General features: G+C 58.8%; 1 protein-coding gene across 4 annotated transcripts in view; it reads left to right on the top strand.

Annotated features, from left to right (window-relative positions):
* Positions 1-288: 288 nt before the first annotated feature.
* The window catches only part of KCNIP2 (potassium voltage-gated channel interacting protein 2), a 155,358-nt gene continuing 142,588 nt past the window's right edge, over positions 289-13,058 (top strand). The window contains exon 1 of one of the 4 annotated variants that reach the window (XM_048857327.2): positions 289-536. In XM_048857327.2, coding sequence (XP_048713284.1) covers positions 464-536 — 73 coding nt within the window. In that variant the 5' untranslated portion in view covers positions 289-463. The remainder of the gene's footprint in view (positions 537-13,058) is intronic. The other 3 variants (XM_048857324.2, XM_048857323.2, XM_048857329.2) reach the window with 3 other exon arrangements.

Here is a 13,058-nt window from a genome sequence, read left to right as displayed (position 1 = left end):
GGGGCTCGGGGGCGGCCCCTGGACAGGAGGCGGGCGAGCCACCGCATCAGCCCCCGAGCCCCCGGCTGCCGGGTCCCCCGCAGCCTCTGGGAGCAGCCCCGGCCCGTGCCCCCCCCCCTCACGGAGCACCCCCGGAGCTTCTGCCCCTATCCAGCCCCCTCTCCCCCGACCAGCCCCTGCCCCCTTCCACCCCCCAGCAGCCCCTTCTCCCTTGCGAGCAGCCCCAGCCCCCAACCCCTGCCCCCTACCGCCCCCCCAGCAGTCCCTGCCCCCTTCCATCCCGCAGCCCCCTCGGCCCCCCCTCCCTTTCACCCCTTCCCTCCCCCCACCTCCTCGCCCAGCCGGAGCGGAGGAGACCCGGAGCAGCGGGCGCAGCGGGCGGGGGTGCGCCCGGCCCCCCTCCGCTCCGCAGCCAGAGCGGGGCCGCCGGGCTCTGTCCCAGCCCCGCGCCGGACTCGGGAGGATGCGGAGCCAAGGCGGGCGGGAGAGTCTGTCCGAGTCCAGGGACCTGGACGGCTCCTACGACCAGCTGACGGGTGAGTCCTGCCCGGCCGGGGGGGAGAGGTGCAGCATCCGCTTAGCAGCAAGGTGCAGGGCGCAGCCGGGTCTCCAGCCCCCCAGACTGCCCCAGGCCAGGGCAGGTGCTTCCCAGCAGGACCCTTCCCTCCCCCATCCCCGGGCTGGCCCCTGTAATCCCCGCTCCCCCCCGCCACTTGCCCTCCCTGCTTCTGCCTCTTTGTCCTATAGAAGTTACTCCAGGAGAAGGGGGGGTGCCCTGCCCTGCCCAGCCCAGCCCAGCCCCGGGGTCTCTGGTCACGGTGCGGAAGGACTGGCGGTGGGGATGGGAGAACGCTTCTGCTTCCACATGATGCGTCCTGAAGTTGCAGCCTGGCAAATAGGCTAGTGACAGCTGCCGGTGTGTCGTGTGTGTGCTGCCCTGGGAGCCTCTGTGTGTGTGTGTGTGTGTGTGTGTGAGTGTGTGAGTGTGTGGAGGGGCGATTCCCGGGTGGCTGGGTCTGTGCGAGTGGGAGAAGTTGTTTGCCGGGGTGGGGAAGGGTCCGTGGCCTGGCGGTGCCTGGAGACATTCCGGCTGGTCTGGGGCTTGCCTGCTCCTTTGATGCGGGCCAAAAGAGTTCTTCCCCAAATCCCTGTGCGGCGGAGCCAGGGCACTGAGCGAGCTGGACCCTGTCGTCCTCCCAGAGACATGGGAGCTGCCCGAGGGAGAAAGGACCCTGTCCTGCTGCTGCCAGGTGGGGCCGGGGTTGGCAGGAAGGTCGGGTGGCTAAGGCACATTGGGCAGAGCTGCGGCTGGCATCGCTCCTTGAGCCATCTTTGATTCCTCCGCACGCCCTCCCTGTGTCTGCGGAGAGCCCCCTGGACGTCCCCTGGGGGAGCAACTGTCCCCTGGACCTGACTCCGTCCCTGGTGGGATTCCGGTGTCGTTCCACCAGGGAGGGATTTTCCCCTTGCTCTGTATTCTTCCTGCCCCTGTGCCAGGCCCCCAGGTCCCTCCAGCCTTGCTGGTTGCATCCAGGGCAGCGCGGGAATTCCTGTCCTCTGGCAGGAGTCCAGCTGTCCCCCTCTGCTGGGCGCGGGGGTTGTGCAGGGTGTGCCATCGGAACTGCACAGCGCGGTTTCCCCAAGTAGCTGGCTCTCTCCTCTGCCAGGTGCTCTCTGCCTTCCTCCAGACACAGGGATGTTGTTTTCAGGTGCCCAGCAGCGCAGCCCCCTTGGCTGGGTCCACTCCATTCCTCTTCAGGGCTCAGACTGGCAGCGTGTGCCATCTGCTCTGCACAGGGCCAGATGCCGACACAAGGTGCAGGGCACGGGAGTCGGGCCGCAGGTGCAAGCTGCAGAGCAGTTCGTAGCCTACCTGCGTGAGGTCCCTCTCCGGGCACAGGGGAGCTACCATTCCGATAACACTGGGGGCTCGGATTTAAACACAGCCGCCCACCAGGAAATCCGTAGTGCGGACTAAAGCACCGTGTGTGATTAACTCCATTGTGCCGGGGCCTCATGGCACGTTTGCTCCTTAGGAAGGATGGTCCTGTGGTGAAGATGCTGGATTGGGCGGCAGGCGCTCTGGGTTCACATGCCCCCTGTGTGATGCACCATTTCTCGGGGCCTTGATTTTCCCCTCTGTGAAATGGGATTAATGCTCCTGACCTACTTCCTGGGGATGGCTGTGGAGATGAATCCATTTATACCAAGTGATGGTCAGATCCTGGGGCAAGGGGGTTGTCCACATACATAGACAGCTAGATCCCCTTTATGCTCCTTTCTCTGCCATGCAGTGGGGTGAATTTCAGGCCTTGACTGTGAGTTTCCAGAGGCCTGTGGGAGTTGAGCCGACACCCCCCCGGTTCGCTGAGCAGTGTTATGTGTGCGGGCAGAGCGGCTTTGTCTGCAGAGATGTGCTGAAAGGAAGATATTTTTGAGCCGTGTAGGAACTCAAAACCCACACAACTTTCAGCTTCTCTGGGAACTTCACAATGTCCGTATGGATTTAAATCAAACCTCAGTTAAAAATAAACTCAGATCTCTCGTATGCTGAGACCTTTCACTGGGAAGTGGCTGTCAGCAAGTCACCGTACCAGAGCCCTGACTGGAATAACACTCTGTAGTTCAGACAGCGTCTTCCAGCCAGACTTTAGTGTTCCCAGGAGCCTCACAACCCTCCTGGGAAGCCGGGCAGTATCATCATTCCAGTGTTGTGAGGGGGAAACCAAGGCACAGAGCGGGGAAGTGACTGATTGTCCCCAGATAGTGTTTCATGGCTGCTAATGAGAATGCAGGTCCAGCTTTAACGTAGAGTTGGCTGCTTCCTGCTGAGCCCTGCGACAGGCCTGCCTTTTCACAGCTAGCTCCCCCTCCATCAGCCTTTAAAACTGGGTAAAAAGACTGAAGCTTCATTTTGTGGTGAACTTTGCTCCTTAAAACGTCAGCAAAGAGAAGCTGCTTTATACTGGGACAGTGTAAACATGGCGCAGACAAAGATGGTCAGTTCAGCCTTGTCATGCGTCTGCTTTCTACTGTTGCCCCAGGGCAGCTTAGAAATGTCGCTTCTTTGCAACCTTGCTCACTCATCCGGTAACCAGTTTCTGCTCTAGGCAACTGGTTAGTTTGCTCGGTGGAGTGGTGCTGTCCCAGGTCCGGCCATCGTAATTTCCTCCCTTGTACTGCCCCTGGGATTCTGCAGGGCTTGCTGCTCTGTGTTTATTCCCTAGGCCAACAGCAGCGTTCAGTCCGAGTCACATGGTTTAGATGGACAGGAGGGTCACCAGGAGAGAGCACGGTGTGTACGTCTCTGCTGGAACATGCTGCATCCACTCGGCCTCCCCAACTCATAGCTGCCTCTGCAGACCTCAAGTTGCTAAAAATGTCAAGGTGCAGAACATGGAGGATGTCGCTAGGTCCCAAGAAGACGGGGGTTTGACGTGGCCTCGTGTAATCAACAGCGGTAGTGGAGGGGGTGGGGACCCAGTTAAAACACAGATCAGTGTAGCCTGTACCTGACCGCATCCCTGCACTGGGGGCTAAAGCCTGGTACTGTCCAGGTTCTAACCCAGCTGTGGGGACAGGGTAAGGTCCCACGTACAGTGACCTGGCTGGGTTATTGTGTAGGTGGGGCCTCGAGGGTCACCCTGACCCCCATCTCTTCTCTGCCCTCTGTACGGCTCTTCGTCCTGCACCTAGGCCTCTTCCGCTTTGTCCCCCTCGAGAGGAGATTGGGGGGGGGAGAGAGAGAGGGCGCCTCCCCACTGGCAACAACTGAGACTGTTTCCTTGGAAAGGCTTCAGGCCCTCTGTGCGGCACCAGACGAAGGGGCACGTGGACAGCCCCTCCTCTGCCTGTTGCCTCCGGAGCGATACCCAGCACAGGGCACTGCAAGTACCCCCCCTGACCCCCCCGCAGGGAGCAAAGGATGTGGCATGCGCAGGGTAGAGGAGCGGGCTGCCCACCCCAGCCCTGGCTGCATGGGGAAGTCGGCTAACCTGCCCTCTGTGAGATCACCGGGGGGGGGGGGGTGGGAGGTTTTTCCGTCCCTCCCACTCTCTGGCAAGAAGGGGGAGCCGTGCTGAGCGGAGAGCGGAATCCCATTGTGCCTGCAGCCCGGGTCATTGATTTTGAATTTAAAGAGCTTATGAAAATTGCTCTGTATAGACAGCACAGAGCCGCGCCTGGATGCTAACCCTGCTCTCTCCTTTGCAGCGAGCCTCTGCCAGTCTTAACCCTCTGCACCCCGGCTGCCCTGCTCAAGCCAGCTCTGGGCCCACGTGTGCAAGGTGTATACCCATGTGTGTGGTGTGTGCTGGGGACATGAGCACATGCTCTGTGCGTGTTGGGCATGAATGTGGCGGGGGGGGAGTCTAGGCGTGCTCTGTATGTCTGAGTGTGCGATGGGCGTGGGTGGGGCTGTGGAGGCGTGGGTGGGTGAGACACATTGAATGAAAACGGTCCGTTTCTGGGATGTTTAGATGACGCTAGCAGCAAATCAGAGCCATCCATAAATGACATTGTTCCTCCAGCCCCACTGGCACCAGGAGAGATTGCTTTGCAGGCCAACCATGCTGGTGTTGAGGGATCTCTTCAGACACGGCCCGTGGCTGGGGAGAAATGTGATCCGAGTGCTGGGCCGCGCTGCCCTGGGACAGGAAAGGTGTGTCCGTCTCACTGCCATGCCCATATCCCCTCCGGGAGGCTACAGTTACTGGTGCATGCATCGGCCTTTCCCGGATGCCCCATATCTAGGGCAAGAGGCTAGAATGGCCCAGCAGAATGAGATCTTATCGCTGGGCCCTGTCCCTGTTTGTCCCAGCAGCGTCTCCCACACGTGGGCTGTGAACGTGGCTTTTTCCCTCCAGCACCACTCTAGGTCTGTGCACCAGTTTCTGGTTCTGGAGCAGATCGGTGTGGTCCCGTTCACACCACCCCCAGACTCTCAGGAGGTTCCCGTCGCTGGTAGTAGGCGACACTCCCCTTTCCTTCAGGCAGAGCCCTAATCCCAGTGTCCTGAGCCCGAGTGACATTCAAATTCCCTTGTTCCCTTTCAGAAGGATCAGGGAATTTGGTCCGGTGTCGTGGGAAATTCCAGCTCTGATACCTACATTCTGCCTACTGTGGGTTCGATGGGAGACCTTCTCCTTCTTCTCCCTTGCTACAAGCTGTTGTCATGTGGCATTGAGCGGCTGTTGTGATCTGATCTGCCCCAGAGGCAGGTGCATCAGAGTGGTTGATGAGCACTCACCAGAGAAACAGCCTGCAGGGTGGTTTGGGATCCTTCTGGCCCTATAAAAACATACGGTTCTTTCCCTCTGTACCTGTGACCGATAAAGAGACTCAGTTAAATCTTAGCATTTCTGCCCATCACCTAGTGGGAAGGAAAAGTGTATTTAGTAATGGAGTAACTGTGCAACGTCTGGCCCGGGTCTCAGCGCCCGTAGAGGGGTTGTTTAAAAAAACCAGTTCTTCCAGCACTGAGGGATAAGGCGGCGCTCCTCAGCACCCCCTGGAAATGTTCGTGAGCAGAGGAGCTGGGATAATTGGGTTTGTGCTAGGAATGCTGACCATGCATCTCTCACGCATGAGTTATACGTTAGTCCCTTATATAAGACAAAAACAAATATGCCCCCTTGTCTGCTGCAAAGTATTTTCTGCAAACACACACCCGGGGTTTGAGGCAGATAGACTCCCAGACCTGGCTCATTTGTTCACCACTCTAGTCTTACCAACTGGTAGCAGCCTTCTGGCTAGGCATGTTGCTGGGGGCCTCACAGTAGCAGAGGTAATAAACTCAGGTCCTCCCGTAAAGGAAAATCTCCACTAGCTGTCAGCAGTACAGGGCTTCTGACACACAGTGGAGTAGTTCTATCCTCTAGAGACTGCTCAGGACAGGCTGGGGGGGGGGGGGGCACCCACACACTAGCCAGTTCACAATGCTGTTTTCTCCACTTCTCCTCTAGCTAGAGGACCCTCATCAGCAGGCAGCGGGAGAATCGCCCTGTGGATATCACCCCTTTAAGGATCCTCTGGGCTTCACTGCAAACCACAGGCCAATGCCTGTGCCCATGGCCCGACCACATTCCAAAGGCCCAGATTAGAACATCAACGAACCACATCAGTAGGGCACTGCCTCCGGTCGAGTGGAGAGAGCTGGGGCCAGGCAGCCGGGAGAGCTGGGTTTTCTTCTATATTTTGCCGCTGATTTGCTGTGTGATGCATTGTCTGTCTGTGCCTCAGTTTCCCTGTTTGTAAAGCGGGGGTGCTGTCAGCTCCGTATGCCAAAGATGCAAGCAAAGCAGTAACGTGGCTCAACGAATGTGGCCCAACGGGTGAGAATAGCAAAGAGAGAGGCAGGGGCCCAGTTGTGCGTGTGGCAGAGTGCAGGGTGTGGTGGTGTGTGGGCACGTGTGTGCGCAGGAGGGGTGGTCTGGCTGTGGCGGGGTGTGTGCTGTGGGGGGGGGGGGCCGGCGGTGTGTTGGGTTCATGCTGGGGTGATGTGTGTGTGTGTCCGGTGGGGTGTTGGATGCATGGGGGGGTGTGTGTACGCGCATGTGTCGTGGTGTGGGAGCTCTGCCATGCACCCCCATCCCTGCGTCCCAGAGGAGAGCAGTGGAGAGCGGGAGGGGGCCATGTTGACCCTGCCAGTTGCAGTTGGAACCCTCCCCCTGGGGTTGGTCCATGTGAGGTCCTTGGCTAAGTGAGCCTCCCCCCTCCAGCAGCCTGGAGGCTTTCCTGTGCCCGGGGGCTGGGGGGGGCAGAGCCCATGCCCATCTGGGTAGCACATCGGGCAGCAGCTCCACAGAGGGGCAGGTTCGGGGCAGTGAGCGCCACAGGGGGGCTGGGTCCCTTCAGCGTCCGGGGAGTAGATGGGGTCGGGCAGCTCTTCTCAAATGCACAAAAATGAACCCCCCTTTTCTTGTCTGGCTGCTTTTGGAGCAGTGTTCAAATCTCCCCGAGTGCGTCGCTTGGGGGACCCCTTGCCCCCCGCCCACAGGCCTCTGCCGCTCACCCCTTGGAGTTGCCCCGCCAGGATCATCGGCAGGGCTGGAACCTGGCAGCTTCCGCACCACAGCCCTGGCCTCCGCTGCTGGCATGAAGGGAACGGCTCTGCCAGTGTAGAGCAGTAGTAGGCTGTTACCCTATAGGGGACGCAACAGGCACTGAGAGTCCCTGTTCGCCCTGGGATCTGGCTTTGCATCAGGCAGCGTCCCGGGCTGCTGCCTGCTCTCTTCTGGGGCTGTACGGCTGTGAACGAGAACAGAACTTGTCCTCCTACCTCCCTGCCCCCCTCCCTCCTCTCCTCCAGCCCTCGCCTCCCCAGCAATGGCGCAAGAGCCTTCTCCTCTGCAGCTACCTCCTTGAATCGCCTGCCCCGCAGCCTCCCTGTCCCTGGGACTCCTCTCTCTCCACTGTTCTGTCACCCACTGGGGACCCCGCTTGTTTGGTCTGTTGTGTCCTGTTCCCAGAGTGGGGCCCGGGGCGCTGGAAGGCAGTCCCTGGCCGCGCGTTTAGGACAGACCCTGGTGGGTGCTGAGAGGGGAGCAGATCCCAAACCGAGAAATCCCCACGCTCAGCACTGTGCCCTAAAGGGATGCTGCACCTTTGGATAGGGCCGGGGGGGGGGGGGGGGGGCAACGCTGCCAGAATGTCTCCCCACTGCCTGCTGCCTCCCCTTGCCTTGCATCGGTTTCTGTAGCTCTCCCCACTTTGCTGTCCTGGCTTGGTCACACCCATTCGGAGCGAGTTGGTTGCGTCCCACTGGGACATCTGATGGCTCTTTTCCTTATGTTTGTTTCCTCCTGACTGAGGCCAGAATCTGGCGGGGACTGGAGGTGTCTGCAGCCAGGGGCCTGGGATTCTCGCCCCACGGGGAGGAGGGGCAGGTAGGGTTGTGCCAGGATTCTGCCTCCAGGCCCTCTGCAGACGCTGAGGCAGCCGGGCCCGTGCCAGGGAGCCTGCGAGGAGCGTGTGCAGCCGGCTCATTCCTCGCAGTTGGCACCGGTAGAATAAACTTGGCTTCGTTACTGGGACACGGCCTGTGTCAGCGGCTGAGCGGGCGGGGGGCAGGGACCCTGGAGGGGCGCTGCCTGCAGCCGGAGTTGATTTTTCACGGTGACATTTGCTTCCTCCGGAGGGTGAGGCTTGAGGCGAGTCTGTCTGGTTCCTGCCCTCCGCCCGGGCCAAGGCAGGTAGAAGGCTGAGTGAGGCAAGGCTGGTTTCTTTGGTGGTTGCCGCTGAAACATCTGATTTTGCAGACACTGGTGCATGACTCACGGGCAGGGTGACTTCAAGCGAGGTGCCCAGAATGGAGTGGGAAGGGGGTTTGCTGGTGACCCCCTCCCCCCCGCCTCTGGGCCTGTGTGCGGAGCCCGGGTCTGCATGCTTGGCATTGGATTCTTTCGGCCTCAGCTTTGCTGAGTGACTCCGGGGTCCAGCTCCCTCTGCGCTGTCCGAAGCCCCGAGGAGATGCAGCTGCGCCAACTCCCCCTGGCCTCCCTCTTTCCTACAGTGCCCGCGTGGGCCATACTGGGTGATATGGCCCTGTGGAGAGGGCGGAGCTTGTGGAGCCAGTTCTGGGCCATCTGTCAGAGGGGAAAGCAGCAGCGTTCCCTGAATGAGCCCAGTGATGCTATAATCCCAGGGGTGAGGTGCATGTGGGAGGCAGAAGAGAGCCCCCCCCTCCCCTGGCTGCCTCTGCTCATTAGTGGTACTTTCATTCAGGGAAGTGGTCTGGGTTAAGACAAATCACTGTGCTTGGGAGATGATGAAGCAATGTGCTGGCTGGTTGCTGGGACAATCCGCGGGGGGAAAGGGGGGTGTTCCAGACCCTGCACTTTAGTCGCGTGGGTTAGCCACGACTCTTCTATAAAAGAAACACGACACACACACCCCGCCATCCCCTGTCCCGTGCTGCGGCAGGAGAAGGGTTGTGGTGCTCAGAACCCCCAGCCCGGACCCTGGACCCCTCAGGGAGTTCTGTCCGCCCACCGCTCATCCCACTCGGGAAACGCAGGCCGAGTCTGTGAAGGGTCATGAACCTCGAGGGCAGGGACGGGCCCAGCTCCCCACCCTGGTTTGGGGCACCAGGCGTCTGGATCTCTCCCTGCGTCCATGTGAACCTGGGGCCAGTTGGTGGCTTTGAACCCACTTGTGGCTTCTCAGTAAATCATAATTCCTTGCACTGGATTCATTGGACGGGGCAGGCATGAGAGTCACAAGACGAAGCCCTGGGGGTGTGGAGGGGATGTAGGAAAGGGTTAATCATGCACATCTCCCCATGCTGACCCTGCTGCTGTCCCTTCCATGGAAAAGTCCCTCCAGATTCCCTTCCGGCAGCAGGGCTGATACCCGCCCCCTGCCTTCCTGGACCAGGGTCATTCTCTGGACTGTTGAGCTTGTCCTGTGCGAATGGGGACAAATCCCATTGGAGATCGCTTTCTTCTAACACTGAGCAGGCAACTCAAGTAGAATAAGGAAAGCAGCGTCCGCAAAGAGCTCTCGGAGTCACCGTGGATCGTTCTCTGAAAACATCCGCTCAGTGTGCGGCAGCTGCCAGAAACGCCAACAGGAGCCATTAGGAAAGGGCTAGATAAGAAGACAGAAAATCTCATGCCACCATAGAAATCCATGGTGCAGCCAGACCTTGAATCCTGCCTGCAGATCTGGTTGCCTCATCTCAAAAAACTATATTAGAATTAAAAAAGGTGCAAAGAAAGGCAATGAAAACAAGGAGGGGGCTGGACCGGCTGCCGTATGAGGAGAGATTAATAAGACTGGAACTTTTCATCTTGGAAAAGAGACGACTAAGGGGGGATATGACGGAGGGCTATAAAATCATGACACGTGGAGAAAGTGAATAGGGGAGTGTTATTTACCCCTTCCCATAACACATGAGCCAGGGGTCACCCAATGAAATTAATAGGCAATTGATTTAAAACAAACACAAGGAAGTATTTCTTCACCCAACCTGTGAAACTCCTTGCCAGGGGATGTTGTGAAGGACAAAAGTATAACTGGGTTCAGAAAATAACTAGATAAGTTCCTGGCTATTAGCCAGGATGGTCAGGGACACAACCCCATGCTCTGGCCACCAGATGCTGGGAGTGGATGACAGAGGATGGGTCACTCGATAACTGCCCTGTTCTGTTCATTCCCTCTGGGGCACCTGGCATTGGCCACTGTCGGAAGACAGGATCCTGGGAGAGACGGACCATTGGCCTGACCCAGTCTGGCTGTTCTTAGGTTCTTATAAAGCCACTTGGTCTCTGTCTGCCTCCCTGCAGAGCTTCTGTCCAGCCTGGCTCCAAGGCACATCCTCACACAGCAGCTCTCAGCCCTGAGGTTAGAAGCCTGGAGGGCACTGCAGGGTCCACAGCGGGGAAGTGGGAACAGCGGAGGGGTGACGTGCTTTCAGGGCTGGGGAGAATGGGATTGGCTGGCCTCGTTATCGGTGCTGTGAGTGGTGAGGGCTGGCAGGCTGTGGCTCAGTGGGGCCTCGTTACCAGGATCCTAAAAGCTTCTGTCTTGAGGCCCAGGCGTCTCTGTTTGTTTGAGCTTTTAAGTAAATTTGGCCTTTGCTTCAAATTAAAATGCATGGGGGCAGCCTGCGAGAAAGGCTCCTGAATAAGGAGTTTGCCTTGCCTGTGGGAGGAGAGCTCCAAGCAGGGAGGGGGGCGGGCTCACACGCAGGGTTACTGCACTCTGCAATGTGTCCTGACTGGGGAACGTGGTGGAACCGGTGTCACCATTAGCGGGTGTCCCAGAACATTCTTGCGTTGTCGCATTGTCCGTCCTGGCACCTCTGCTCTGAGTGGCTTATTTTGCTCCTAATTTCCTTCAGCTAAACTGCTCTAAGCCCTGTTCAAAGAGCAATCAAAGCATCTGCACGGCCGCTGACTAAATCAGTTTGAAATCCGTTAGTTGCATGGGGGCGGCTCTGTGTATGGACGAGGCCTCAGCCTTGGGTTGTGGAGCGTGTGCAGGCCAGCGTGAGATACCGGAGGGTGCAACGTCTCGTGCTAACAAGGCGTCCCGGCTTCACTGGGGGCGAGAGCTTCCTTCCGGTCTCTCACGTCACCAGAACAGTTTACCACCACCAGGATGGGGTGTCTCATTGCTAACCTCACCTGTTGGGGGAGCCCTTGGCCATTAACCCGCTGGGGTGGGGAGTGGGGACATCAGAGCATGCACTGCAGGTGCCTTCCCCCAGACGTATCCAGTGTGTCTGGCTGCACGGTAGCCGTGAGACCCTTGGGTTGTTGTCACGGAGTCCCTGGGCGATGCTCTGGAACTGCTCCCCATGAAGCCAGTCAGGACTCTGGGGTAGTCGCCTTTCTGTGAGCAGACTGTCTTCAGGACACACAGCTCACACAGCTTCCACCTTCCTGGGTCTGACCTCGGAGCATTCAGCCTCCTCTGCCCCTCCGTGCGCTTCCCACAGCGAGTCCGCTCAGGCGGGGCTCCTGGGGAAGCCAGAGGGTCCTGCACCCCAACTTCGCAGTCAGACGTGACTCTCAGCCAGCCAGTAAAACAGAAGGTTTATTAGACGACAGGAACATGGTCTAACACAGAGCTTGCAGGTGCAGAGAACGGGACCCCTCAGCTGGGTCCATTCTGGGGGGCAGTGAGCCAGACAACCACGTCTGCCCTTCACTCCATGTCCCAGCCAGCCCCAAACTGAGACTCCCCTCCAGCCCCTCCTCCTCTGGGCTTTGTTCCTTTCCCGGGCCAGGTGGTCACCTGATTCCTTTGTTCTCCAACCCTTTAGCTCTCACCTTGCAGGGGGGAAGGGCCCAGGCCATCAGTTGCCAGGAAACAGGGTGTCGGCCATTCTCTGTGTCCAGACTCCTGCACACACATGCCCTCTAGGGCTCTGCAATGATCATACACCCTTACCCCACCCCCTAGATACTTAAGAACTGCCTAGGGGAAACTGAGGCACCCCCACACTATTCAGAGGAAACATTAAGAATAGTCCCACTTCGTCACATCTCTCCCCCCTTCGAGATCGAACTGAGCGGGGTCACTTTAGCCGGTGACCTGGGGAAGTTCGAAGCCACCAACGTTCCCATGGATGCCCCAGCATCTCTCCCATTCCTTGGTAGGAGTTACACCAGGCCCTTCCATTTTCACACCCTCCCTTAGGTCAGGGGTGGTCGATAGCACTCGCAGGCCGCATGTGGGAAGGTTTATGCAGCCCATGCCCTTTGGCCACCCCAAGAATGTCTCCCCATTGACCATCACCTTCTGCTCCCACTGGAGGTCCGAGGGGCCTGGCCCCAGGAAACTCCACACAGACATATAGGTTGGGGTCAGGAGTGGGAGCCTGTCCACATCCCCAACCATCTGGCTGACGGAGTCTATGGCCTTGGGACCCAGCAAGGGAGCTAGACACCGGGGCTTTTCCGCAGGGTCCCCTTGGTTCAAATCGCCAGCCTGCTCAAAGGCAGTGAGGTGGGCATCCAAACCCCCCCCCCTTAACCAGGGGCAGCAATTTAGTCTCGAGGTTCCCTGCGGAACTGGCCCCCCGGGATCTATCCCCACTCACCCCGGGGAGGTCCCCTAGGCCTCTCCGCTCCCCCACCGCCAGTTCATGCTGCTGCTGCTTCTGCAGCTCTTTCTCGGGCTCTCGCTGTCTCCCAGGGTCCTCTTGCTCTCTCAGACTCCGCTCCAATCCCGTCCATCTCGATCCCCCGATGGGGAACCCGATCGTGAAGACCCTCGTCTGGTCGGGGACAGGAGTCTTGGCGATGCCTGGCTCCCGCTTCAGCTGCTCCCAGATCCTGCTATAGCCCCAGTTGGGGTCAGGAATCTGTTCCTTAGAGCGGTCATCCTCCTCCAGCTGCACGATGAACTGTGCTTTGGTGAACTTTCCAATGCTCAACCCTCTCTTTTTGCACAGGGTTACAATGTCCTTCTTAAGGAGACGGTGACAGGCCATCACTCCGCTCTTCCCAAGTTGTTGTGGACTCACAGGCCTGTGTGCTCTCAGCTCCCCACGGTTTCCAGGGAGAACCCCTAGTGTGCCAGCCCTTCTCGAGGTCACCACCTCTTTG

The sequence above is a fragment of the Caretta caretta genome, chromosome 7, assembly GCF_965140235.1.
Source record: "Caretta caretta isolate rCarCar2 chromosome 7, rCarCar1.hap1, whole genome shotgun sequence".
Lineage (NCBI taxonomy): Eukaryota > Metazoa > Chordata > Testudines > Cheloniidae > Caretta > Caretta caretta.
This window is presented reverse-complemented; position numbering and strand designations above follow the sequence as displayed.